A 27314-nucleotide genomic window follows, 5' to 3' on the forward strand; every position below is an offset into this window, starting at 1 on the left:
CGTGTGCCTCGGTGGCTCCTCTGTTGGCTACATCTGCCTGGACCTGCTCAAGCCCTCCTCTGCTCTGCAGTTCCTGCCGTCTGCATCCTTCATGATTAATCTGACCCTGGGTAGGGAGGCAGGAGGGGCTTCTCTTCTCCACAGCCCTGCACCTCGGCAGCCTGGCTCAGGGTCTCCAGGTCCCCAGCCACCACCTGACATGCCCCTAGCTTACTAGCTTGCTTTCTCCAACCCCTCCCTTCAGCTGCTGAAGGGTATGCCATACGTGTGTGTGTGTGTGTGTGTGTGTGTGAGAGAGAGAGAGAGAGAGAGAGAGAGCCACCAAAGCTTGGGATGGGGTTTGAACCAGGCTGGGGGAAGTGGTGGGGCAGGAGGCAGCCCAGCCCAGGGTCAGCCCCTGCAAACAAGAGTGTTGGAGGAGTGAGGTTCACCAAATGGAAGAGGCAAATCTGACTCTGAACTTCCCCGACCAGATGACACCTTTGATTCTGCATGTCTGGGCTCTAAGGTGCAGATTCTCCTTTTACCCAACAGCAAGAAAGATCTGTTCCTTAGGTGAGGGTCAAGTACTGGGGCGGTGGATGGAGAAACACAGTGAGAGGGAGGGGGAGCCTTGGCATCCTCAGATGGTTCTGCATTTCCGAGTTTTCGGTGAATCTCATTTTCCACAACACTGAACGTTTTAGAAGCTGGCACCTCTCTGCTTACTGAGTCGATGCCTCATTGGAAATGGAATGTCTGTGCTTCACACACCACACCCCCACCTGCCCCTGCTGAGAACTCTCCTGGGTTAATGGTTTCCTTTTGGAAAGCTTTCAAGTGGTCTTCGTTGGAGTTTACATTATCTGCTTCCCTCTGCTCTGTATGTGGATTATTTGCCTGTTGGGTTTAATTTAACCAGATTTGCAGCTGTGCTAACAGCTTCATTTGTGCCCTCCTGCTTTCAGTACGGATTTTCCCGTCTTTTCTTCAGCATACCGATAGACGGTCTTCATACCGAAGCCCACGTGGGGTTGGGCGTCGTCTGCTGGTGGTCTGCCTCACTACAGAACGCATTTCCTCTGACCGAACTTCACTGCATCTCAGGCTCTAACTAGGTCGCTCTAATATTTTAATAGGAATAGTTAAAATAAATTATTTATTAAAAACCACTGTTAAACAAGAAAAAAAAAAGCCTTTCCTCGGTGCTCTGAACCTCAGCCTCCTTGGGAGGATCTGCTTGTTCCCTAAGCCCGTGGCTCCCTTGGAGCTCTACCCTCTAGAAATACATTGTGAAACTCTTGAGGCGTCTACCAAATATGACAAACCCACAGATTAGCAAAGACACGCAGAGTCGACCAAGTTTGATGTTTTTGTTATTTTAATGAGCTTTTTGTACTTAATAGGAGACCTGGCCACCTAATAACGACGGTGATTATTGGGAACCACAGAGATGTAATCAGATGTTCTAGACATGGATGGTGTATTTACCCCTTAAAACACTTCCACACCCTGCCTGGATCCTTTTCTGCTCCATAGACCATTCCCAGTGAAGGCCGTAGCTCAGCAGGCCCTGCACTTGGCATTGCAGCGCGGGACCTGTGTAGCCTTGCCCTCTGGGGCCCTTTGCTGGTCTCCCTACCCTGGGCTCTTCCCTATGTCAGTGCCATTTGTTGGGAGAAGGAAGAACGGCTTTGAACCGCAGCCCTGTTCTATGGATGAAGGTGGCTGGAGTTCCTCTACGAGAATAGAAGCTCCCTGAGGAGTTTCATCTACATCCACAGAGGCCATAGATCCTGCCTGTGGATAAGAGAAAAAGCAAATGGCCGTCGTTTCTTTACTGTGTCATTTAGTATGATGTCTTGTGGTTGATGAAGGCTTCAAAAGTGTGTGAACCAGAAGTAGAACAAGAAAAGAGGGCGCGGCACTCAGCAGGAGCTGTCCGGAGGTCTCTGTGGGTCCCTCAGACACCAAGTCCTGTTTCCACCATCAGCTCTGAGGCCTTCTGTTCACCGGGGAATCTCCAGGCCTTTGTCAGCATTTGAAACAACAGTGACTCCTGGTGAGAGCCAGGTCCCAGGAGGGAGGACGTCCAGATGCCCCCAGTCCCTCCTCACACCCAGGAACAGTCTTCCAGTTCAGGAACACTTAGAAAGGGTGAGCTTCTGGCTGGGCACAGTGGCTCACGCCTGTAATCCCAGCAATTTGGGAGGCTGAGGTGAGCAGATCACAAGGTCAGGAGATCGAGACCATCCTGGCTAACACGGTGAAACCCCGTCTCTACTGAAAATACAAAAAATAAGCAGGGCGAGGTGGCGGGCATCTGTAGTCCCAGCTACTCGGGAGACTGAGGCAGGAAATGGCATGAACCCGGGAAGCAGAGCTTGCAGTGAGCCAAGATTGTGCCACTGTACTCCAGCCTGGGCAACAGAGCAAGACTCCATCTAAAAAAAGAAAAAAGAAAAAAGAAAAAAAGAAAGGGTGAGCTCCTCAGGAGTGGAGCTGAGAAGCCACCACATCTCTGGGCGGCATGGGCAGTGCTGTTGGGCCGTGGCAGGGTGGTCACTCCTCCTAGCCAGGGTTGAAGGGCACGTTGGCACCCTTTAGCCTTACCCATCTAGGAAAACCCAGGCCCAGGCTAGTGGGGGCCACTGGAATCATTCAGCGCCTCCTTATTGGCGTCCTGATCACAGCACAGGTGTCTTTCTAAATGGAGCTTGTTCTTTCCAAACTGGGAAGTCAGAGGTATTTGGATAGTTTTAGATTTAGTGCACCCTCAGACACCTTTTCATCTTAGCATTTGTCAGTCCTCACTGCGCACCCAGATCTGGGATTCTAATGCCAATCTCCAGTGAAAAGAACCAGGGCTCCTTGAGAAGCAGCTGGCTCCAGAGCTGGGGCAGGGAAAGTACAAGAGGAGCCTGGAGCACCTTGTAGTGCCAGAAAGTGAAGAGGTCCTAAGAAAAGAAAAAGAAGAAAAAGAAAAAAAAGGGGGAGCATGTCTAAGGGACACACAAACCAATTAAAAGAGCTCCCAGTCACCGAAGCTGGGACAATCTGAGCAGCAAAATAAATAATGTAATATTGGATTATAACCCAGAGTTTAAAATGAATACCCACGTGTTCACACTGAAAGTAAATGATGGACGGATGGACAAATACATAACAGAGAAGAGGCAGGTCTCCCGTGTAGAGGAACTCCAGGCAATTCTTGTAGATGCTGTGCCCTTGAGGAGGTGGAGCAGATAACTCCCTCCCTCAAGTGTGTGCTCCACCTGGAGACTTCCTTCCGAGGAGCACCGGAAGGAGTCACTTCACAGTGGGGAATCCTGCCAGTCACTGCCTCATCCCAGTGATCAAGACCAGCATTAGCAATCCTGAGCCATGCTGGTAGCATGAACCGTTCACGTGATGAGAATGGCACATTACCTCTGTGGTCTTCCTCCCAAACCCATAGCCCCAGTCTGTCACTGGGGAAAAACATCTGACAACTCTCAGTTGAGGAGGATTCTACAAAACACCTGGGCAGTGCTCCTCAAAACTTCTGAGTCATCAAAAACAAGGCAAGTCAGAAATTGTCTTGTTAGCCAAGAAGAGCCTAAGGAGGTATGATGACTAAATGTAAAGTGGGATGCTGGATGCGATCCTGGTACAGAAAAAGAACGTTAGGAGAAAGCTAAGGACATCTGAAGATGTATGAACTTCAGTTAACAATAATGCACCAGTATTTGTTCATCAGGGATGACCACTGTATCGCATCATGTAAGATCCTAAAAGGAAAACTGGTGTGGGTTCCCAGGGAACACTCTGTATGTATTTGCAACTTTTCTTTTCTTTTTCTTTTTCTTTTTTTTTTTTTTTGAGACAGAGTCTCGCTCTGCCGCCCAGGCTGGAGGTGCAGTGGTGCGATCTCGGCTCACTGAAACCTTTGCCTCCCGGGTTCAAGCAATTCTCCTGCCTCGGCCTCCTGAGTAGCTGGGATTACAGGCGTGCTAATTTTTGTATTTTTAGTAGAGATGGGGTTTCACCATGTTGGTCAGGCTGGTCTCCAACTCCTGACCTCGTGATCCACTCCCCTCGGCCTCCCAAAGTGCTGGGATTACAGGCATGAGCCACCATGCCCATGACTACTTTTCATGGTGTAAATCATTAAGATAATGTTCATAAACAGGGTACCATAGTGTCTAACACAAAATACACCATCAATATGTGGCATTTCTATTTTTCTTATTATTTCTATTTGCAGAATGGATGGACAGGATGGTCTTACTCTCCTGGAAGTGGAATGTTGAGCCTTTTGTGAACAAAGATGATGCTTACAGCTCCGCAGTTAGTTTAAAATGGGTAAGAGCCTTGTGCCGAAAACCCTGTAAGCCTCATCTTCAATCCCAAGAAAAGTTGTCATTTACATAAAACCAAGAGCCAGTGGGGCATCCAAAAGTTGAAGGGCCTTTGAGAACTCTGATGATATTTTCTTTGTTGTGAGATGGAAGCCAAGCTTGTGGCTCCAACCAAAAAATTTCCAGGTTTTGTAGTCATTGTGGAGGTGGGAACAGGCAGTGGTCACCATGTGTGGCATGGTTCTCGGACACAGGACCCTGGAAAGTGCATTTCTCCTTCTGTTCCTCCGGGGGCAGCCAGCACCCTGGCAGGTGAGGGAAGAAGTCATTGAGGGTTCCAGGAGCCACACTCACAGGCTGGAAGTGTCCATGGCAGTCACGAAGGATTCTGTCAGGGTTCAGGCCCATGGCATCCTCAGGTGTTGGAAAGCACTGGGAAGCAGGAGAAATGAAGGTGGGAGGAAGAGTGAACGCCCCTGCTAAAGGCCCCCTTCTGAGTCTCAGCATCTGCGTGGGCTGTGAGCCATTGCTTTGTGACTGACAGATCAGACGAGGGCTGTTTGTTTATTTTTCAAGTGATCCCATCAAGTTCTCCAATCACAGCCATAGCTACAAGGCAAGCAGAGCGGGGAAGACACCCGTCACCCTTGTGCAGACACTGGTTTTACCAGCACTTGGCGTGCAGGGCAAGGCACCAGCTTCTGAATCCAGGTCACCTACAGTCTCTTTTTTCCTAGGCTGCCTCAGCCCGTTGCAGCCTGACTTGGCCTTGCCCCGGCACTCCCACAGTAGGCAGGATTAGAAAGGGCAGTGGCTGGCTCGTTGGCACAAAAGCCAGCCAGGAGGGTTGGGCAGGTGCTCCAGGGCCTGGGAGGAAAGAGCGGCGACCACACCATGCAGTGCCCTGCCCCTGTTTTGATTTGGTCATCATTGTCTGTATTCAGTCCCAAGCTTGTTGAGAACTGGGCCGGCATGGCTATTGAAGTTCTGTGGAACAGAAGCTGGTCTCTTACAGGGGTGTGGCTGAAACAGCAAAGGACTGGAAGGCGTATTAGTCATCTGTGCTGTGTAATAAATGACCCCAAAATGTAGCTGCTTAAAACAACAAACGTGACCGTTTCACAGCTTCTGAGGGTCAGGAATCAGGGAGCGGCTCTGCTGGGTGGTTCTGGCTCAGGGTCCCTCCTGAGGCTGCAGTCGCCTGGGCTGCAACATCTGCGGGCCAGGCCAGGCTGGAGGACCCACATCCGGAGGCCTCGCAAGTGGCTGTGGGCAGGAGGCCTCAGCTCCCTGCCACGGGAGCTCCCCGTGGCTGGTCCTATGTTGCCCCTAAGTGACTGAGCAGCAGCCAGGGCAGAGCAGGAAGCTCAGTGCCTTCGGTGACCTGGTCTCTGTAATTGCACTGTCCCTTCTGCCCTTTTTTCTGTTGACTAGAAATGAGTCACTAAAATCCAGCCCATTCTCACAGGAAGAGGAATTAGGCTCCACCTTTTGAAGGTGGTATCAAAGAGTTTGTGTTCGTGTTATAAACCGCAACACCTGACTTCTAATGCCAACTCCTCTTTAACTTCTGTGTAACCTTAGGCAAATCGCTCTAAATCTCTGGGCCTCAGTTTCTTCTTCCATAAAATGAGAGAGCTGATCCTATCTCTAATACCCTTCCTCTTAGCCCTCACACCCTCACACCGTCATTCATTCTGGGCATTTATTTACTAAACATTTACTCGGCTCTCTGCTAGAATGCCTGGGGAGTTTCAAAAAGACTGATGCCTGGTTTTAAGTCTCCCCTGGTGATGCTAGTGTGTGGGCAGGGTTGAGAGTCCTCCTCCTGGTGTCATAACCTGAAAATGTGACGTGCACGCAAATCACCTGGGGGTCTTATTACAATGCAGATTTTAATACCGGAGGTCTCGGGTGTGGCCTGAAATTTGGCATTTCTATCGAGCTCCTGCGTAATGCAGTGCATCCCAGGGACCACTCTTTGAAGAGCAAGTTCCTAGATGCTGGAAGAAAGGCACAGAAACATAAAGATGATTCCCACCCTCATGGAACAAGGAATTCAGTTGGAGACAGAAAACATGTAGCCAGCGCCATCAGGGCCTGACCGCCTGCCCAGGATGTGGCCCAGGCACCAGGACTGAGTCGGAGGGGGTGAAGAATCCCCCAGTGAGCCCGGTCCCATCCGGCCCTATGATTTCCCCACCACCAGCATCATCCCCTGTCCCCTCATCTCCACAGCAGGACACAGCATCAATCCAGATCCTCTGTGATCTTTGGAAGTCTTCCACGAGTTAGGTCGTTTTGCTGAACAGTAGTTATTTCCACAGAGAAAGAAAAGAATTAGCAAATGTATCACTTGTATTTGTTCAGTCCTGCAGACTATTCTCCAGGTTAAACATCTGTTTAGTGAGCCTGCTTTTATTGGCGCCATGAACAAATTTAAGTGTGTTTTCTGAACTTATCTTCATGGAGTGAAATTCTAGGCTTATGGAAATTCTAGTGAAATATCTTTTAAAAACCTGCAAGTAACCATCGTCCTAGCTTTTATTCTTTCTACCTTATGGTTTTTCTGTCTTCTCCACAGGGCCCTCTTCCTATCCCCTGAGCAGGAAGGAAGTGAAGTATTCGTAGAATCTGGGGCCTTGGTCCCCTGCCCCGCCCTGGTTATTCTCTCTCCCTGGGCCCAGTGCTGTGTGGCCTGCCTGCACTCCTGTCCACCTCCCTGCCCAGCCAGTCTCCCTGGGCACCATCCGGGGACTCCAGCTCCCAGACCATCTCCACTCGGTGTCCTGCCCTCCCTGTGCCTCCATATAACCAAGGCGATGTGAGGATCCTCCTCACTTCATATCTCAGCCTCTGAAACAGACTCCTAGGTGAACTCTGGGCTCCCAGGTTCTCTTCGCACTAACCTTTACACACCATTTGTAGATTAATAGTCCTGAAATATTTCCTGCATCCTGTCACTGACTCCAAACATCCCATGTCTCCTGGTGTCCTAAAGAAGCTTCTTTAACTCAAATGCGTACCACCTGGCGTTCTGCTAAGAAGGCAGATTCTGACCCACTGGGCCTCAGGTAGGACCCGAGATTTTCCAGCTCTGAGGGGCTCCCAGGCGATGCTCCCCTCTCAGTGCAAAGTTCAAGCAGCAAGATTCTGCAGGATGAGGTCCCACTACCTATCCGTCATTTTCCACAGGGGAAAGTGTCTTCTGAGCCAGACTCATCACGTCACCCACATAGCCAAGGCTCAGACGTCACCAAAGCCTGTGCTGGGTCGGCAAGCCCCTCCATTAGCAATTTCCCCACTTTTAACTGTGTTTAAAGAAGTGTTTAAAGACATCTGAGTTGTATGTTCTTATGACCCAGATTGAACTCTAGATTCTCCTTGAAGCGTCCTCTAACTCAGTGATTCTTTTGCCCCTTTTTGGATCCCTGCACAAGTTAGCTCTTCATCATACACTGCCTTGCATTGTTATTAATATTTTGGGATTTTTGTTTTGTTTTGTTTTTGGTTTTGGGTTTTTTTTGAGACATAGTCTCGCTCTGTTGCCCAGGCTGGAGTTCAGTGGTGCGATCTCGGCTCACTGCAAGCTCCGCCTTCTGGGTTCACGCCATTCTCCTGCCTCAGCCTCCCAAGTAGCTGGGACTCCAGGTGCCTGCCACCACACCCAGCTAATTTTTTTGTATTTTTAGTAGAGATGGGGTTTCACCGTGTTAGCCAGGATGGTCTCCATCTCCTGACCTCGTGATCCGCCCATCTCGGCCTCCCAAAGTGCTGGGATTACAGGCGTGAGCCACCGTGCATGGCCTATTTTGTTTGATTTAGATTTTTTTTTATATGTTTTTATCTTTCCAGCTAGCTGCTGAGACCCCCGGGACTGCAGCTCACACATCTTCCACTTCTTTTATATTTCTTTCAGCACAGAGATGGTGTTGTGCCTTTAGTAAGCACTTAATAAATATCTTTTCTTTAAATGACTCAAAGCAAAATTCCTGTACTTAGTGAAAAATTAGTTTGAGAAATAAAGGGAATAAAAACAAAATTGAAACAGAATGACCCCCCTTTTACAGCCCTCCGTGAATAGCATATAAAGGTCTGCTTCATGCCAACATCCTCACCGAGTCCTCGGGGCCAGGACCTGTATGCCTTTGGAGGCCTGGCGTGGTGTCTGCCCATAAACATTTGAAAAATGCATGATTCCTGAGTTCATTAATCGTTCTCCTCTCACTGGAGACACAACCATCTGAACTTAGCCAGCACCTACAGATCAATAGCAGCAAGAACAAGACCAAGAAAGTGGCTAATTTCAAATGAGGTCTTGGAAAGACAGAATCAAAGTGCATATCTAAAAATAGGTGGGGCGGAGGTTGGAGCTGAGGGCAGAGAGAAGAGCAGAAAAAAAAGAAGGTTGTCAAAGCCAAGGTTCAGCTGCCGGAGATCAAGAGCAGCATAGAGCAGAGGAGGCTTCTTTCTTCATCAGCCTTGTTGAATCCAATTCTCAAGGAGCTAAAACCATGACTGTCACACAACGTAAACTGACTGTGCATCAGGGACTCATTCAGTTGCTTAATGAGGGATCCCTTGAGGTGGCCTCGCTGATTCCAGGAGCATCTGAGGAACGGAGTAAGTTAGGATAACAAAACTGCTTAAGGTCCCACAGAGCAATGAAGTCTTATAAACTTTGTGGTTGTCTTTTTTATCAGGCTAAAATCTGCAAGCTAACGTGTAACCCTACCGTGACTGGGATTTGGCCGAATAGTGCATAGCAGAGTGAAGCTCAGGTACACGCCCCTGGAGATGACATCATCTCAGGCAGGCCTGGGTCCCTGGAAAGCTAGTTTCCTTCCACATGACCTTATTTCCTAGCGTTCGATGACTTTTTGTATCAGCATCCAGCTCTACCAGGGCTACCCAGAGTAAAGGGGGCAAATTCTGGGCACAGCAGTGGAGAAGAAAGAGCCAGCTCACTTCTTCCCTGACACCATGCCTGTGATCAGGAGGCGCAACAGACAGACTGGTCACCACGTAGCCTTGGCTTGCCCTCTGAGCATGCCTACCACCCTTCTGCTCCAACTCTCAGCAAGCCAGAAGGTTTCTGTGGGCTCCATGTTACCTCCTCCTGGTTAGAACTGCTAGGGGGAAACCTCCTCAGGCCGAACAGAAAGCACTACATCCCTGATTTGCAAAGCTTCAACCGTCAAAAGGACGCATGCGCCATTATTTTTCTATTCGGGATGCATAATCCAGAAAAAAAAAAAAGGGCTCAGAGACCTATGAGTTAAACCATTCCATCTCAAATGTTGAAGTATGTCTGGGTCAGCCCTGATTTAGTAGATCTAGGGGGCTCCAGGTTCTTCATTTCCAACAGGCCGTCTGGCGATAGTGATGCAGCTGGCCTGTGGACCCCACTTGGAGAAGAGACAGTTTCCACTAAAGTGAGAACAATGACAGTGCCTTCCCCAGGTGGTTGCTGTGAAAATCAGAAGATATTGTTGCTGTGCAGCACTCAGCTCCATGCCAGGCTGACCTTCCGCCCTGGGCCTGGGACTGAGGCATTCTTGGGACAGTGGGCACATGGCCTAGGCTCAATAACACGTCTCTCTATGATGTCTCCACGCGTCCTGTTCCGTGTACCTGAGCTGTTTTCTACCCCTGTGGCTGGGGCCCTCTGTCTCCACAAAGCTGGATTTGACAGGTCTTAGACTCGCTAATCTTGAGGGTTTTCCATCTTTTGTTTCTGTGAAGTCACTGCTCTCAATAACATTGTTACATGAAGAGAAATTTATCTTGGTGGGTTCTTACTTTCCTTTTAAAAAATATCCACCTATGAAGCTCTCAAACAAGCAGAAATCCACCGTCTAGTTTTTCCCAATAGATTGTGTTATCGGAAGCTTTGAGGGATAAGGGGAAAAGAAATTGGTTTATGAAGTAAAATTGAAGCAATTAAAGGATCAAAATCACCTTAAATTTTTCTACAAAGACACACTCTGTCAGGCATGGACAGCCCCCTGCTCTTTCAAGTTTTATAGCCACCCCGTTTTGGCAGAAAAATTAGGAAGTCACTTGTTGTGCACAGGACTGTTGTAAACCTCTTTGATAATAAAAAAAGGATAAAAAGACAAGTAGGAGAGCCGTAAACACAAACTTTAAAGGCCTGGAGAATAGCAGGCTTCCCCTCCTCTGCTCCTGCTCTTAGCCCACAAGCCCTCAAACCATTTTCTACAGCACATTTGCTGCAACCTCAGGGACAACATGAACTATTGAAGTAAAAGAAAATTCTAGCCTTTGATATTCTTCATTTTTTTTTTCTGTTTTTCCCTGTGAAATATGAACCTACAACTGATTATCCCAGGGACTTGATTCAAAAACATAATTTGGCCGGGTGCAGTGGCTCATGCCTGTAATCCCAGCACTTTGGGAGGCCAAGGCAGGTGGATCAATTGAGGTCAGGAGTTCAAAACCAGCCTGGCCAACATGGCAAAACTCCGTCTCTACTAAAAATACAAAAATTAGCTTGGCATGGTGGCAGGTGCCTGTAATCCCAGCTACTTGGGAGGCTGAGGCAGGAGAATTGCTTGAACCTGGGGAGCAAAGGTTTCAGTGAGCCAAGATTGCGCCACTGCACTCCAGCCTGGGCAACAGAGTGAGACCCCGTCTCAAAAAAAAAAAAAAAACCACATTGGCTGGTCTTTGGGACAGACTCCAGTAAAGAGGGTCCTGCTCTGACTTCCTTTCACTTCATCATGTTTGTGGAGTTGTTTGTCCTACTCGGCAGTTTAGCCGAGGATAGTGGTCCCCAGGCAGTCAATCCTCCCTCCACTGTGCTCCCTTCCAGGGCTGGCACTTGGCCTCTGCCAGCAGGGAGCCCTGCATGTGGGCTCAGTAGCTTGGGAAGCCCTTCTCCACAGGCAGAGCCAACACAGCTGAAGCTCATTTTCTCAGAACCCCTATAGCCAAACACAGTAGTGCTCCTGAAGTCAGCAGGGTTTCCTTCCTATTTGAATGCACTTGGGCACCACAGAACTCTCTGATGACTTTTGTTCAGACGGAAGTTGACCATTTCCTCATAGTCTTCAGGTTGAAAGAGCACCGGGTATGGCTGAGACCACAGGCTCTAACCCTACATAACTGCACCGGGTCCCGTGACATGAGGCATAGGACTTCCTGTGCCCTGTGAGGAGTCACTCCACAGGAGCTCCGCCTGTGACTGGCCTCCAATGCCCCTGCATTTCTTAAAGCTTTGAAGGGACTTAATGCCAGTCTCTGCATAGTAAATCTAAACCCTGCACCCAAAGTTCATGTGTTAATTGCAAAGATCATCTGACTTTAAAATATTGATAACAGAAATAACAAAGACAGAACTTGAGTAGGCAACAACATGTTGGCAGATAGGTCTTTGCATTCTTGAAATTTGATACGTAAGATGGCAGAGGGGATAAAAGACCAGGAGGAGAGGCTTGCTTCAAAGTTGGTCTTATCAAAACACCTTGATATGTTAATGACTTTCTTTACAGAAGTTCAAGGCTATAAACTGCTTTAGATCCAAGGATATGGTGATGCTGAATGTTTTCATTGTGGTATTAACAGCCCCAGTGGTAAAAGGGAAGGTGTCACTCAGAGATGAGGGACAAGGCCCGAATTTTATAACTGAATTTAATTGGCACTGATTTGAGGTTGATAGTACCTGGTTTTTCCAGTTTTCAGGAAATACATCTTTGCCTGGGGGGGAGAGGGGGGAGCACAGAAGGGAAAGGTGGAGGGACAGTACATGATGCAGGAGGGGAGGGGAGGGTGCCGCACATCAAAAGGCCCATCTTGAATTTCCTGTGATGTGCTAAAACCCCAGCCCCCCATCACCACATCAATGCACAGAGCAGTCACACCTCTCCTACATCAAACCCCAATTACTACACACCTAGGGAAGGTGCCCAGCTCTCCCACTGCAGCAGTCACCCAAATGAGAAGGAAGGAGGCACACAGACACCCAAAGGTAAGAGGAAAAGACCCAAAGCCAGTAGAGCCAAAGAGGAGAAAATCCTGACGGGGTAAAAACCTTCTAAGGATCTTCCTGTCTGTAATGTCTTTCTCTCCCCAAAAGACCTGTATCTGGGAACAACTGGGTCATTTATTATCTTTTTTTTTTTTTTGAGACGAAATCTCGCTCTGTCTCCCAGGCTGGGGTGCAGTGGCGTGATCTCGGCCTCCCAGGTTCACGCCATTCTCCTGCCTCGGCCTCCCGAGTAGCTGGGACTACAGGCGCCCGCCACCACGCCCGGCTCATTTTGCTTTTGTATTTTTAGTAGAGATGGGGTTTCACCGTGTTAGCCAGGATGGTCTCGATCTCCTGACCTCGTGATCCGCCTGCCTCTGCCTCCCAAAGTGCTGGGATCACAGGCATGAGTCACCGTGCCTGGCCCATTTATTATCATTAAAAGATGTAATCATGACACTCCGGACACTCAAAAAAAAAAAACAAACCACTACCCTTCACACACACACACACACGCACACACGCACACGTGCTTCACGCACACACACACTTTTCTGAGTGGGAGGCGTAATTAAAAAATATTCAGGGGAATATTAAAGTAAGTTTTTAGAATGTTCACGTAAAAGGCAGGTTGTGCTTTTGAAGAGAGTCTTAGATCATTAAAAAAATTTTAAATGTTAAGCTGAACTTTATATGATTTAATTAGAATTAATGAATCGTTCCTTATTCCAGACGTGCTGTTGTTAAGTATGTTTTGTCATGCTACACGGTTTGTGGAATTATTTCCAAACATTTGGGGTCTGTGGCTCTCTGGAAGGTCTTCTGATTAGGAACCTCAGCTCTCTGGGTAGAAGCAAGCCAACAGCTGCTGCCTGCTGTCACTTAGTGAGCGCCGAGTGTGGTGTAAGGGAGAGTGTGGATTCCAGCCCTGGGAAGCTCTCCTGTGGACACGCCTCCAGCACTTTTTCTTTCTGAAATGGGAGTGCTATTTGCTGCTCCATTTGCTCAGAGAAAGCTAGTTCTTTCAACAGCAGTCCCTTTGTTGTTAAAAGATTATCCTCATTTCACTCACTGGTGACTGTGGTTTGGTTGGGTTTTTGGATTTTGTTGAGGTTTTTTTTCCCCAAAGTACCTGATTTCCTCTTAGAGGAGGGACTTTTAGTTCTCATATTTTGGGGTTCCTCCTCAGTCTAGGGAAGGATGAACAGCTCCATGACCTGATCCCTTTTCGTCACAGCTCCCTGTTAGTGGGACTGCTTTTGAGTCGTGGCATCATGTGGCAGAGACTGAGATTTGAACTGGAGTCCAGATGACCTGGCACGGGCTTCTGGCTGTAGCACAGCTCACCGGTGGGACCTCAGAAAAGTCCTGGATCCCTCAGAGTCTCAGTTTCCCCAGGAGTAAATAAAAAACGTGCCCCATCTATATAAGCCTGGATGTTTTAAATTAGAACATTTCAGGGGGTGGGAGGGATCTGAAAGACTATCTTCTGTGCTGCCCAGTGGGGTAGGCACAGCCATATGTGTCTGTTTAAATTTAAATTAAGTAGAATTCATTAACATGAGAAACTCAGTGCTTCAGGGACACTGGCCACAGTTCAGGCTCGGCAGCCACAGCGGCCATAGTCCTGGACAGTGCCAGGCTCAGCTGCCTCAGCTGATGGTTGAGGAAAACGGTCCAAGAAGTGAGTCGGGATTGGCCCGTGCTCCAGCCAGAGCTCATCCTACTGGCTCCTCGGTCCGTGGTCATCTGCTTCTGAGTGTGTGGGTGTCTCTCCAGCTAGCTCACACTTTCCTCCCTCTGCCTCATCTTCCCAAGAGAAGGAAGAGTCTACAGATGGAAGGGCCCCTCTTTGCAGGTTGCAGGCCCCAGGCCAGGCAGTCCTGTGATACCCACAGCCTGGGAATTGCCCAGAATTGGCCGCAACATTCTGCAGAGCTCCCGGGTTCATTCTTCTGTTGAGAGGGCTGCTGGCTTTTGCAGATCATGGAGCTTTATAAAACGGAGTCTCTAAAACCCCTCTTGTAATTGTCTTCTATCTTGACTATATTGCTGTCCACACCTGACTGTGCAGGTGCTATCATCCTGTAATTTTACAAGATGAAACCGTTGGGGTACACTGGGTAATGGGGGACATGGGATCTCCCTGTATTATCTGTATTATCTCTGTATTATCACGAACAAGTGCACGTGAATCCACTTTCAAATAGAAAGCTTAATTTCTTTTAAATGTCCTTGTGCAATTTTTATAATTCGAATCTCTTAAATTTTAGAACGTCGGCTTTGGGCATCCTAGAAACAGATTTCGAAGGGCCCTTGAAAGCAAACTGAATTCTTTTCTCATAGTTGCTGTGAACAATTTAACAGTGTGTGGTGCGTGATGATTTTTGCTTACGTAGCCCTTTTACATTGGCCACAGAATTTCAGATAAGAATACATCATGTAAAACTTCAGATGTATTTTCCCAAAACTGGAATATGTCTTTGTTGTACGACTCGTGCACACACTCAAACGGTTGAAGTTAGGGGTCTACAGCGGTTTGTGGCCTCTGCAGGGCTGGACAGGGGACTTACAAGTGACAATGAGCGAACTTCACTGACACAGAGCCACCAGACTTTGTTCAGTTCCATTGATCGCTGGCACAGATGTTCCTGACAAGGGTAAGACAAGTGCACAGTCAGCTTCCCTGTCCTTGGCATCTCTGTAGCTATCTCTCCTTATCTTAGAACAACACTGGGATTGTCTGCAGATCTCTTGTTTGTAGATCGTTGACAAAACCATTGAAGAGTGAGGATCTTTGGATTTCTGCTTTTAATTCAGCGTCATTCTGTTGAGTCTCTTGGACAGAACAGTACTGCGGTTGATCTTGAAAAGAGTGTGTGTGCGATGGTGTCATGCCAGCAAGAGGTGGCCTTTGCATGGAAGGCCCTTGGATTGCGTTCCTTTTTCATCACTTTCTGGTTGTTTGAGCTTTGACAATTATCCCAAACTCTTGAATCCTCCATTTCATTATCTGTAAGACAGGGACAACACTATTTCATAAGATTTTCCTGCAAATGAACTTTGGTTCACATGTGTGAAAGGCTGTGAGAGTGTCCGAGCATCTCAGTGCAATCTGCAATGCACTATCTGCCATCAGGGACCCTAAGGAAAGCCTAGGGGGCTGCCGAGACAGGGAGTTCACAGTCTCACTTGGACATCTTTGTGGATTTCCTTCTGTGATTTACACAAAGAAAAAAGTCTGTCCAGGATTTTATCCAAACTGTTAGATTCTGGGAGAGGTGTCAGGAGAAACAGCTCATGACTTAACTTACGGCTGTGCTTCCCCTCTTTGATTTCCCTGAACACAACTAGAGTTTTTCTTACAAATATTAACTTGGAAAAATGAGAGTTGGCCCAGCCATGCTTGCTATGGACTCACGGCTTCCATTCGTTTCCAGCACAGGGGCCATTAGTGTGAAGCAAGGGTCTCTCTCCCCGGGCTTAGGCCATGAGAGAGCAACAGCAGGTTAAAAGACCCAACACGGGCCTGATCACTTCTTACCTCTTCCAGGAAGCCTCCCCCAGGCTTTTCTGCGCCCACCCAAGGCTGAGTTGTGCCCAAGGCCCCTTGCATGAGAATGAATGCGTTCTGACCACAGAGTTTCAGAAAAGAAAACATAATTATAACACCATCTGCCAATGAGTGCTTATTTAATGTAAGTGTCTGTTTTTGCAGAACGTCCATAATCAAAAGAGTAGTTCAGCCTTTGGCACATGAATCTGACATAAGCAGCGGGAACCAGGAGCTCTACCTCCCTCTGAAGAGGGCCTGGCTGTGAGCAGGGCAGGACAGCCAAGGAGGGTGGCTGGTCCCAGAGAAGCTATGCTCCAATGCTGGCTCCTCCCTGCCTACCTCCACTGGTGTTAGGTGCACCGGACGCCCCTGAGTGAGTGAGGGGAGGCCAGCCTACACTAGTGTGTCCTGAGGGCAGAGGTCCCCAGGCTGCAGTGTGTCTCCCCCTCTTAATTATTTAGGAGGGAAAGGGCTGGCAACTGTTCCCTTTCTTGAATCTGTTTCTTTATCCTTTCATTAAAAATTGTGGTCATTCTTCTTTTTCTCTCTGGGCCTCCAAAACCCAGTCAGGGTCAGGCCCAAAGGTTCTGCAGCGGGGGCCACCCTGCAGGGCCTGCTCCAGTGCTGGTCGGGAGGTGGCCGAGCATTTCTGCATCCATGTGTGCTCACACGCCATTCATTTATATGCCTGACCTCTGACCCAACAATTCGACCACTGGGACTCTATTCTAAAGAAATAATTAGAAGTCTGTCCACTGTGTCTTTTATGTACGTTGTGGCATTCATTGTAATAGTGAAAAACATTGAAATAAAGTTGAATGTCCAACCTTAGGGGATACTCTTGGTACATTCACATGGTGGAATACTATACAGCCATGTTCCTGAAGAGTATTTCAAATGAAGAGGCTCATTAAATCCTTAAGCAAACAGGATACAAAACTCAATATACAATATGACTCCTAATGATATATCTATATATCTATACATAATAAAAGGAAATATATCAAAATCTCAATAATGTTTCCATATAGTAGGACCAGCAGTGATTTTTAGTTTTCTTCTTTATACTTTGACATACTTGAAAACTTTTTACAATTAGTATAGACTGTTTTTATAATCAGGAAAATGTGAAAAAAATGGAAAACTTATCAGTGACTGAGCCAGTGTGGTGGAAGTTGTCGTCCACTCTTCTGCTGGCTGACGGGGCAGCAGAGACAGGTGTGCACCCTGCCCTGGCTCCTCATGCCCCCATCTTCCAAACATTCCAGATTATACTCATTCTTTGCCTGCTCTGAAAAATTCTGGTATCCTGTATTTTGGGGGAGCACTGCAGGTGAACCCATAGAGGTATTCATCAGCAAGAGCGTCTTGAGAACATAGACCACCCCCCACTAAACATTCTGAGGCAGTGATCACTTTTTTTGTTCAGACAGTCTCTTAGGAAAGTGTCAAACCAGATCCTAAAAACACAGAGTTAAAACCTTGGGGAATCCTCAGTTTGGGGCTGCCGTGGACAAATAGAGAAACTGCAACCCCGGGGATAACTGGTGGTTGCCAGGACACCCAGGCCAGACTGAACCAGGGCTGGAATCCCCACCCCGCTCCTCTTAGCACCCTGTCCTATCAGTGGACCCAGCCACAGGGTGTGCAGGGTGGACAGGCCAGCACCCAGCCTCCCTTCTGGGAGGGCACTGCTTTCTCAGAGCCACCGTGGCCGCGTTAGTGCATCGTGACATTGACTGAGTGGCTGCCAACTAGCATGTTTTAAATGGAAAGGGACCATGTAGTATAGCACCGCGTAACATGGTCTAGGATGGAGAATGTCATGTAGGGCAGGTGTTGGTTTTGCGCGGATACGTGTGTGCTTGTTGTATATGTAAGTGTGTTTAGAGAAGGCTTGAGTTTCTTGAGAGACCTGTGGAAAAGCTGGTGTCTCGGAAGACACGTCTTTCTCATTTTCAGCCAGCGCTCCTCATCAAGCTCCTGAATCCCCTGCAGACATTTGGCTCTCAGAAGGCAGATGTATGCTGGGGAAAGGCAAAATCCCCACTGCCCACTGCCCCGGCAGCCATTCACCGGGTATCCAGAGCTGAGACCCAGGGCACACGCCACATCTGGCACTGGCCTGGCTGGAGCCCCAAGGGTGTGTGAGGCCCCAGCTCCCCTCAGTCCCATGACTGCTGTGAGAACCAGGTCCCTTGGAAACCTGACAACCTGAGTCATCTTGGCACAGGTTTTAAGCATCACAGAGAAACAAAGCATTGAAAGATGCAATATTCTGTTCGTGAAAGACCCAGGAGGACATGCACTGGGTTGGATCAGGGAGAGCCCCAAGTCACAGCACAGCGCCCCCTGCATTGCAGACACTGGGGAGCTCTGATTTCTCTGCTGCGTGTCTTGCTCTTTGGGAAAACAAATCTCCAACACCAGATCATCTCTGCATCCCCAAGGCTGTGAGAGTTCCCAGATCCCAGACCACACGGCTCCATAGGCCATCATCTGCCCCTCTGCACAAACTTGGCCTTGCAATGGCCCCATCAGCTTTACTGAAGCCTTGGCTTCCCTCAGGCCACCTGCCACCAGCATGCCGCACGTACACTGCATTAATCACGAGTCTAACTGTTTCAGAGTCAGGAATTCATGGAAAGCCACAGAGAGCTAGTGTTGACACACATATTTTTCTGGCTCTAGCCCACTTTCTAAGCATGATTTTGGGAGCACAGTGTCCCGTTCTTCATGGGTGCCAATTCCAATGGCCTCAGCCACTGGCCATGGAGGCCACTTCATGAGGACTTGCAGGACAGTGGCATTCTATAATGTGGATGTGGCTCTCAGGTTCTCTCGTGAACTGTGTTGTCACCTGCCCCAAACCTGGTGCCATTTCCCAGCCAGCCATGAGCCTGGAAAGCCCACTATCTCTGGCTGACACTTCCAAGTGGCCGTAAGGTCACAACATTCGACAAAATCAGAAGCTTTGCTCTTGAGCTTTAGGTCTCCTGGGCCAGATATCTTGGGGTGTTCCAACAAAAGTCACCTGCAGAGGCCTGAGAGCTGGACTGGGGCCTCTTAACCACAGAGACTGACTCCTGGCTCTGCCATTGCTAATCGAGTGGCTATGGGGTGCCCTCCCACTGTCCTTCTGCCCTCTATGCTGTGCGTCCTGGTCCAGTGTCTTGCCGTGCCCCCCAGTTCTGCCCCCTGCCTGAGCACACCCACCCTGTGAGCCTTCCACCTTAGCCCATGGAAGGCACTGGCCTGAGTTTTGTTGTTGTTTTTTTTTTCCTGCTAAAGGAATGACTATTTCATGGTTATTAATGAAAGTGATAGCAATTCCCTGTGTATTTATCTTAGATTATGTGGTCGTTACGAGCTGAAGTACCTCAAGCAGCCAGTCTGCGGTTGATTTGAAAACAGGCGAGTCTCAACAGTGAGCTTAAGGAAAGGTGTCAGGTATAAATCTTGTCTTCAAACAGCCAGGGTGCATTCCAGACTTCAGAGACACTTCTTTGTATAAAGGCCCTTTTTTTCTCTCCCGCCTTTCTTTTTCTTGGGCCTGGAGGAGGATGAAAGTGCAGGGGTGTGTGCGTTCGTTTAGTCTGATAATGAGGGTGAGGCTCACGGGCATGGTAATTTGGCAGCTTTGGCACTTCCTGTAACAGTTTTGATTTTTTTTTAATCCGAAGGGCTGCTTAAAGACAAGCATTTTTTGTTAAACTGCTGGTAGTTCATTTTATGCAGGAACTGTGCAATTAATCTTGTTTATATTAAAGAGACAGGTTGCTTTTGTCAGCTTTCCTGTGCTATAATTAATGAAGATCAAAAACGTTACAAAAACATAATATTTAGCTTAATGCAGATGAGGCTAGGCAACAGCTGCATCAATTAGAGGAGCAAAAGGGGAAAGAAATACCCTTTGCTTCGGAATAACTCGGATGCATGAAAAAACACGGATTGTGAGGCTCCTCACCTCCGCTCGCCTCCCCTGGTAGGCCCGGTGAAGGATGGGGTTTGGACGTCAAATAGTTTGTAAGGCCACACCAATTATGTTGTAAATGCAGTTGGAGGCACCTACACTTAACCCACGTTTATCCAGGTGTGTGGCTGTGGATTAGAAGCATGGAGCCTGAGGACCTCTGCGGCAGAGGAGGGTGAAGAAATCAGATGGCAGGCAGAACCTGATAGAACCATCCAGCCCGCTGGAGGGCCTCCATGAGCCTAGGGCCACTTGATTTATAGCTCTCTATTTGAAGGACTGTCATGAGAAACCAAAACAGTGATTAGATATGCCCAAACAGATGGCATTACCTGCCCGTGACTTCCTAAACCAGTGACTAAGACCTTTGGCTTCCGCAAGGGAGTTCAAACAGGGTCATCTCTGCCGATAAACAACAGGCTTTGCTCTGTCTCATGAAGTGAAGGTGAACAGCTACCTGGGAGCCCACCAGAAATTTGGTGGAGCTGCAGTGTGAGGGCTGGAACTGGCTGTCAGTGGCACCCAGGCCAGTTACCTCACTTAGATTTCAAGGAATTAAGGCCTGGGGAAAGTGTAGAAATGCAGGTCCCATAGTTAGAGAGCCTTGGCTGGGCGTGGTGGCTTACGCCTGTAATTCCAGCATTTTGGGAGACCGAGGCAGGCAGATCACCTGAGGTCAGGAGCTTGACACCAGCCTAACCAACATGGAGAAACCCTGTCTCCACTGAAAATACAAAAAATTAGCCGGGCATGATGGTGGGCACCTGTAATCCCAGCTACTCGGGAGGCTGAGGCAGGAGAATCACTTGAACCTGGGAGGCGGAAGTTGCGGTGTGCTGAGATCCTGCCATTGCACCCCAGCCTGGGCAACAAGAACAAAACTCTGTCTCAAAAAAATCAAAGAGCCTTCGCCTTTTCTGCTGAGCTTCAAAACTTGGGATCCTAATCGTAAAAGTCCAGGACAAGGAGGGATATGCAAAATGAATCATAACCCAAATATTTTCAGCAAATTCTGGTGACACAAGAAGGCGGCTGAGCAGATGGAAGGAACTGCCCATAATCAAGCATCTATGAGGGAAATGTCACTGTCAGTCAACCATCTAACCAGAAAAGCACCCAAGGGAGTCTTGCGCCTTGCCAGATTTCAATGTCATGTGAAGTTTCTTCGCTACCCAGAATGCACTGGTAAACATCAGAACCTGCTGGCGTGAGAGACCAGCAGTGGAGGTGCAGCGCTAGCGGAGGACATGGAGGGATTGGAGGAGCATCAGGAATGCCAGTATTCTAAACCAAATGGTGTTCCTACCTGAAACCAAACCAAAGTCATCTCCAAGTTTTAGAGGACACCTCTACAGGCATCATAACACTCTCATGCCCTTTAACTTCTGCTCTTCAGAGTGTATAAAAAAGGCATCTCCAGCCAGGCACAAAGATGTTCATTGCAACTATATTTATGATAGTGAAAACTGGGAACCAACCTGAAGGGCAAACATTAGGGGATTGGTTGATTTAATTATGGCTTGTTCATATGATGGGATACTTCAATCCATTAAAAAGGCTGTTGTTAAGAATAATTAAGACAATAGGGAATGAAATAGTCAAACCACAAGTAGCCCGAACAGTGTTTTAATTTAATTTAATTTATTTTTTTGAGACAGAGTCTCGATCTGTCGCCCAGGCTGGAGTGTAGTGGCGTGATCTCAGCTCACTGCAAGCTCTGCCTCCCGGGTTCACGCCATTCTTCTGCCTCAGCCTCCCGAGTAGCTGGGACTACAGGCGCCTGCCACCACGCCCGGCTATTTTTTTTGTATTTTTTTTTAGTAGAGACAGGGTTTTGCCATGTTAGCCAGGATGGTCTCAATCTCCTGACCACGTGATCCACTTGCCCTGGCCTCCCAAAGTGCTGGGATTACAGGCATGAGCCACCGTGCCCAACCTCTAATTTTATTTTTTGAGACAGAGTCTCATTCTGTCACCCAAGCTATAGTGCAGTGGTGTGATCTTGGCTCACTGAAACCTCCGCCTCCTGGGTTCAAGTGATTCTCCTGCTTCAGTTTCCCAAGTAGCTGGGATTACAGGCATGCGCCACAATGCCATGTTGGCCAGGCAGGTCTCGACCCCTGACCTCAGGTGATCTGTTCACCGCGGCCTCCCAAAGTGCTAGCATTACAGGAGTGAGCCACCGCACCTGGCCTAATTTCATTTTTTAAAATGTATATATCTTTTAAGATATATACATCTCTACAAATAAGGGACTGAAAGAAAATGCCAAAACCCAAAACTGATGGGTTATGATTTTATTTCCTCTTTATATTTTTCTTTTGTTTTCCAATTCTTCCATAATTGAAAAATAATTATATTACCTTGCATTCATTAGCATTTACTGTTGTAAATACTTTATACACATCATCTCATTTAATTTCTCTCATTAATCCTCACATTCTGACCTAGGTTCTATAAATATCATAATTTTACTGATAAGACAACCAAAGCACAGAGATATTTAAATTACTTGTCCAAAGTTGCATAGCTAGTAAATTAAGCCCAGATTTGAACCCACGAAATCAGACATCAGACTCCTGTTCTTATCATCACTACCCTTTAATGCTATTATTAAAATTAGTTGTGAGCACTTCCCTGGGGGAGAAATGCCAGTCGCTCACAGCCTGGTGGGAGTTCCTGTATAAGATTATCTTCCTGGCCGGGTCCAGTGGCTCACGCATGTAATCCCAGCACTTTGGGAGGCTGAGGCAGGTGGATCACCTGAGGTCAGGAGTTCCAGGCCAGGCTGGCCAACATGGTGAAACCCTATCTCAATTAAAAATATATATATACAAAAATTAGCCAGCCATAGTGGCGGGCACCTGCAATACCAGTTACTCAAGAGGCTGAGACAGGAGAATCGCTTGAACCTGGGAGGTGGAGGTTGCAGTGAGCTGAGATTGCACCACTGCACTCCAGCCTGGGCAATAGAGCGAGACTCTGTCTCAAAAAAAAAGATTATCTTCCCAGTGACAGATGCTTGAATAAAAGTTACTGAAGGAATGGGACAGAGGAAAACAGAGACACAGAGACATAGAATTCAAGGACCATATATACCAGGCACAGGGCTGGGTGCGATGAGCGTTGACTAAGATGAAAAGAGCAAAGCACATGGCTCACAATTTTGCCAAGGAGAGTGGGTGGGGAGACTTTTCCAAGGATACTTTCAGGACTGGTAGCCACATAATGGGATAGAGACCACCACACCTGTCCAAAGTTAGCAGGCTGAGAGAGGGCAGGTTGGTTGCAGAATGCCTGTGAAATTCCTTTAAGTAATGAGCTATTCAAATGGTAAACATATACATTAAGATGGGAAAATGGCAGCCCATGTATCTTGGGGTATAGGTCTTGATGTATAGCCATCTGCCCACACACCACCATCTGCTGCTGGTCTCTGGAACAGGATCTTCCATTCTAAAGAGAAAATGATCTAGGACACAGCGTGGAAATGCCATCTATGTTATCTAGGTTGCTATAACTGCAGGATTTTATAAGAATATGGTGAGGGAATTGGTGGATAAGGTGTGTCACTTTTCCTCACTGAGAGACCATAGCAAAAGATCGTAGAGGGGATAGTCTTATACAAAGAGAGGAACTCCTTTAATTCTCTTTGTCTGACCCTAGAAGACTTATCATGCTTTTCAGGAGCAACCTAAGAAGTTTTAGGATCTTGATAATCTTTAGTGTCTCACTCATAATATGTAGAAAAACATTATTTCAAAGGATATCCATATTCTTGATCCTTCTTACCAGTCTGATTCAACTTCATTTGACTCTTGGGCACACAAATGGTGTTGAAGAGCAGAGGAAAGACTCAAAGCCTCAGAACCATTTTCTCCTGCCTAACTGTCCTCTCCTCCCGCCAGTTTTCTGGTGCTTCCTTTTTGTTTCCGTTGCCACCAGCCTACCTTAGGTCCTTGTTCACATAGCTGCCTCAAGTGTCTCATCAGTCACATTCATCAGACAATGACACCACCAAATTAGTCTTCCTAGAAAATCATCTGGTTGTGTCCTGGTCCACCAAAAACAACTGTAGAACTGGACAAGTATGGGAGGTAACTGCAACTGTCTTCAGGCATTGGACAACAAACAGCACTGGACCGTGATCCTTAAGAAAAGTAAAATATACCCATTCACCCCGGCTTCCTAGCCAGAGGGAATTTGTAGACTGCAGTGAGACCAAGCAGGAAGGATGTCTTAATGAAATGAAGAGGCAGAGTTTGGAGATAAAGTATCTAGAATTTGTGGAAGAGGATACCAGAGAAGAGAGTGCTGCACAGAAAAAAGTCCCAGAAATCAGCATGAAGTTTACCTGTGGGTCTTGGCCAAGACTCGGCACAAGCTAGCAGACAACAGAGAGCAGCTGTTGTGGGCTAAGGGCTGAGCAGAGAGCTCAGATGCCTCACAGGGATAGGCAATTCTGAAGCATCGGCTTAGCCAGAATGCAGAAAGCTCAGCTACCACTTGGAGCATCCAGTAGAGACTCCAAGAGCACAGATGGATTATTTGTAACACAAAGGATGAATGCTTGAGGGGATGGATACCCCACTTTTCATGGTGTGGTTATTACGCATTGCATGCCTATATCAAAATATCTCACATACCCCATAAATATATACACCTACTACATACAGACAAAAATTTAAAAATTTAAAAAAAAAGACCTCAGAAAGTCTATACCTCGGGAATAAGGATAATGCCTTGGAACTAAAAGCAAAACCATAAATAGATCAACCCTAATAAAGAAAAAAGTCAAGCCTGACAGGTTCAGGAGGATCTTCCAGTAATTTGACACTTGCCCAGAGTAAAACTCAGTGCTATTTAAAGTAGATTCCACATATCATTACGATGTCTGGCATATGATAAAACATTACCACACATATGAAGAAGTAGGAAAATGTGACCCATAATCCAAAAATAATGAATTCAATAGAAACAGAGCCCAGGATAATCCAGATGTTGGAATTAACTAAGACTTTAGAACGACTCATATTAATATGTTCAAGGATTTAAAGAAAAAGTTGGATTTAATCAGTGAATAGATGGAGAATCTCAGCAGAGCAAGTGAGAGTATTTTTTAAAAAGGAAATCCTAGAAGTGAAAAGTATATCTGAAATGAAAAATTCACCAGAAGGGCTTAACAATGTATTGGAGGCTGTAGGAGAGAGAAGCAGTGAATTAAAGTCAGATCAATTGAACCTTCCTAATCTGCATAATAGAGTATTTAAACAATTTCATCATGTCCTCATTATTCAGAAATCCCCCTCTCCTATCTTGTGTACTTAAAGGAAACAAAATCCTGATATTTAAGGTATTTTGTAATTAGTCACCAAACTACCTTCTACCCAATCTCCCAATCCCCTTCACATTAACCCATCGTTTCAACCAAATCAATAAACAAGCTGCCCCAGGACCTGCACCTCCCGACTTTGGCCCCTCCACACATGGTGCTCATACCTGAAATTCTCTCCCCTCTTTCAGGTCCTTGCGATGATACCAAATGCCACCATTTCACCAATGAAACTTTCTTCAGTGTGCCTAACTAGCAATGTGATTTCTCCCTTTTGACCTTCCATCAAACAAACAAATGAAAAAACAAAGCAGTAACAAGAGAAGAAAAAACCATGCTTTTGCTTCTTTGTGAAAATATTCTTGGTCCTGCCTGCATGGTCCTTTGTCTAGGATCTAAGCCCTCTTATTAGACTGTAAGAGTGTCAAGGGCAAGTCTGTGTCTTACTCATCATTGTACACCATTCGGTACGTCAAGAGACCTTGTGAAGATCATAATGTCTGCCGAATTAATTGAAATATAACTGTGATTTGAGAAGATAGTCCATAACACAGGCATTGGTTCTGATACAGTGTTGCCAAGAGCTTTCACTGCATATCATAGATCTAAGAGAACCTCATGGACTAGCAGAAATGGAAGAACTTTTAGAATGATCTAAAAGAACTTTTAGAATGATCTAAAATAAGACCCTCATTTTACAGTTAAAGAAATTGCAGGCTTTAGTGAAGTGTCTTACCCAAGGCCCCATCCTGATCCAGTGCCCTTCCCTGTAAACCATATCACCTTTATACCTGTGCCAATATCTATACAGGATTGCATATAGGATTTGGAACAATAAATTTAAACACACATTTAAATTTTGACAAGAATAAGCCCCTCCCATCAAGTTGTGCTTTATATTAAATTCATTCCAATTTTCCTGGAGTTCACTACCTGCTAGTACAATAATCACATAAGACATCCTGGCCTTTCTGGTCGAATTCCCGTATGACCTTGGACACAATGCTGCCCAGCTAACAGAAATAATTGATGGTTCAGTTCTTTGTGACCATTTGCTAAGTTCAGAGTTTCTTCAGTACCTGTACAGTAGTGTGGTCATTGGAATTACATGGCATTGGCCTGGACAAATGCAGAAGACCGATATTAAGACCCTCCAAGACACAGCTGCTACAGGGGGAACTGAGCTCCTATAACCAGGAGAAGGGGAAAGATGGGTTTCTGAAAAAAGGCTTCAAGTTACATAGAATCCTCTCGGGATGCTGAGAAACTCCCAGGGCAGGTAGTTATCAGCCTGGTGAGCAAGTGCAAGAAATAACTGGATTATGAGAGGTCTGGCTCTCAAGTGGCCCCTTCAATACAGAAGCATCAGTGTCCCAGATGCTGCACAATGGACAGCAGACAAAGGCTGCAGCTGAGTCCCCCACCTGGCAGCTACCCTTGGTTGAAGAAGCCTGCCTCATGCAAGGTCACACCCCTTCCTGGAGACCTGGTTAATGTGGATGTGTGAAGGCCTGGGCCCCTTGCTCCAGTTCAGGACAGCTCTGTAGGGCCATCCCTGTGCTGAGAATGTATTGCCCCTTCTGCCAACAGTGTTGATTCCAAAGTTTCTGATAAATATCTCGCACTTACATCTCCAGCCCAAGATCTGATTCCTGGAGAACTGGACTCATGAAAGGAGCAAGGGCAGGGATGAAGGCTGAGGGCAGCTCCAGCAGAGCAGAGGGGACAGCACATGGCTGTGTGTTACATCCAGAATGCAGACTTGGAGCCTTGTGGTGTTCAGGATGAAGTCACACACTGTCCAGCTTTCAGCCACATCATGTCAGAATATGAACGAATAAACAATCTCTTGTGCTTCCTAGTTGATCTGGCCCTGGCTGGCTCAAGTGCTGTTAAACACCATCAGCCCTGTAAACAGAGATACAACATGCTCTACATAAAGACATCACATCTAAATTAGCTACAGGCAGTGGCATGCACCTGTAGTCCCAGCTACTCTCCAGGCTGAGGCGGGAGGATCATTTGAGCCCAAAAGTTTGAGGCTTCAGTGAGCTATGCTTGATTGAGAACCCCATGTCAAAAAAAAGAAGAGAGAAAAGGAAAGAAAGAAAGAAAGAAAGAGAGAGAGAGAGAGAGAAGGGAGG

General features: G+C 47.1%; 1 protein-coding gene across 3 annotated transcripts in view; it reads left to right on the plus strand.

Moving 5' to 3' along the window:
- The first annotated feature begins 12091 nt into the window (after positions 1–12091).
- The window catches only part of EDAR (ectodysplasin A receptor), a 71187-nt gene continuing 55964 nt past the window's right edge, over positions 12092–27314 (plus strand). Inside the window, exon 1 of one of the 3 annotated variants that reach the window (XM_021925174.2) lies at positions 12092–12309. In XM_021925174.2, the coding sequence (XP_021780866.1) occupies positions 12184–12309 (126 nt within the window). In that variant the 5' untranslated portion in view covers positions 12092–12183. The remainder of the gene's footprint in view (positions 12310–27314) is intronic. The other 2 variants (XM_009184918.3, XM_021925170.2) reach the window with 2 other exon arrangements.

Source organism: Papio anubis, chromosome 14 (genome assembly GCF_008728515.1).
Source record: "Papio anubis isolate 15944 chromosome 14, Panubis1.0, whole genome shotgun sequence".
Classification (NCBI taxonomy): Eukaryota; Metazoa; Chordata; class Mammalia; order Primates; family Cercopithecidae; genus Papio; species Papio anubis.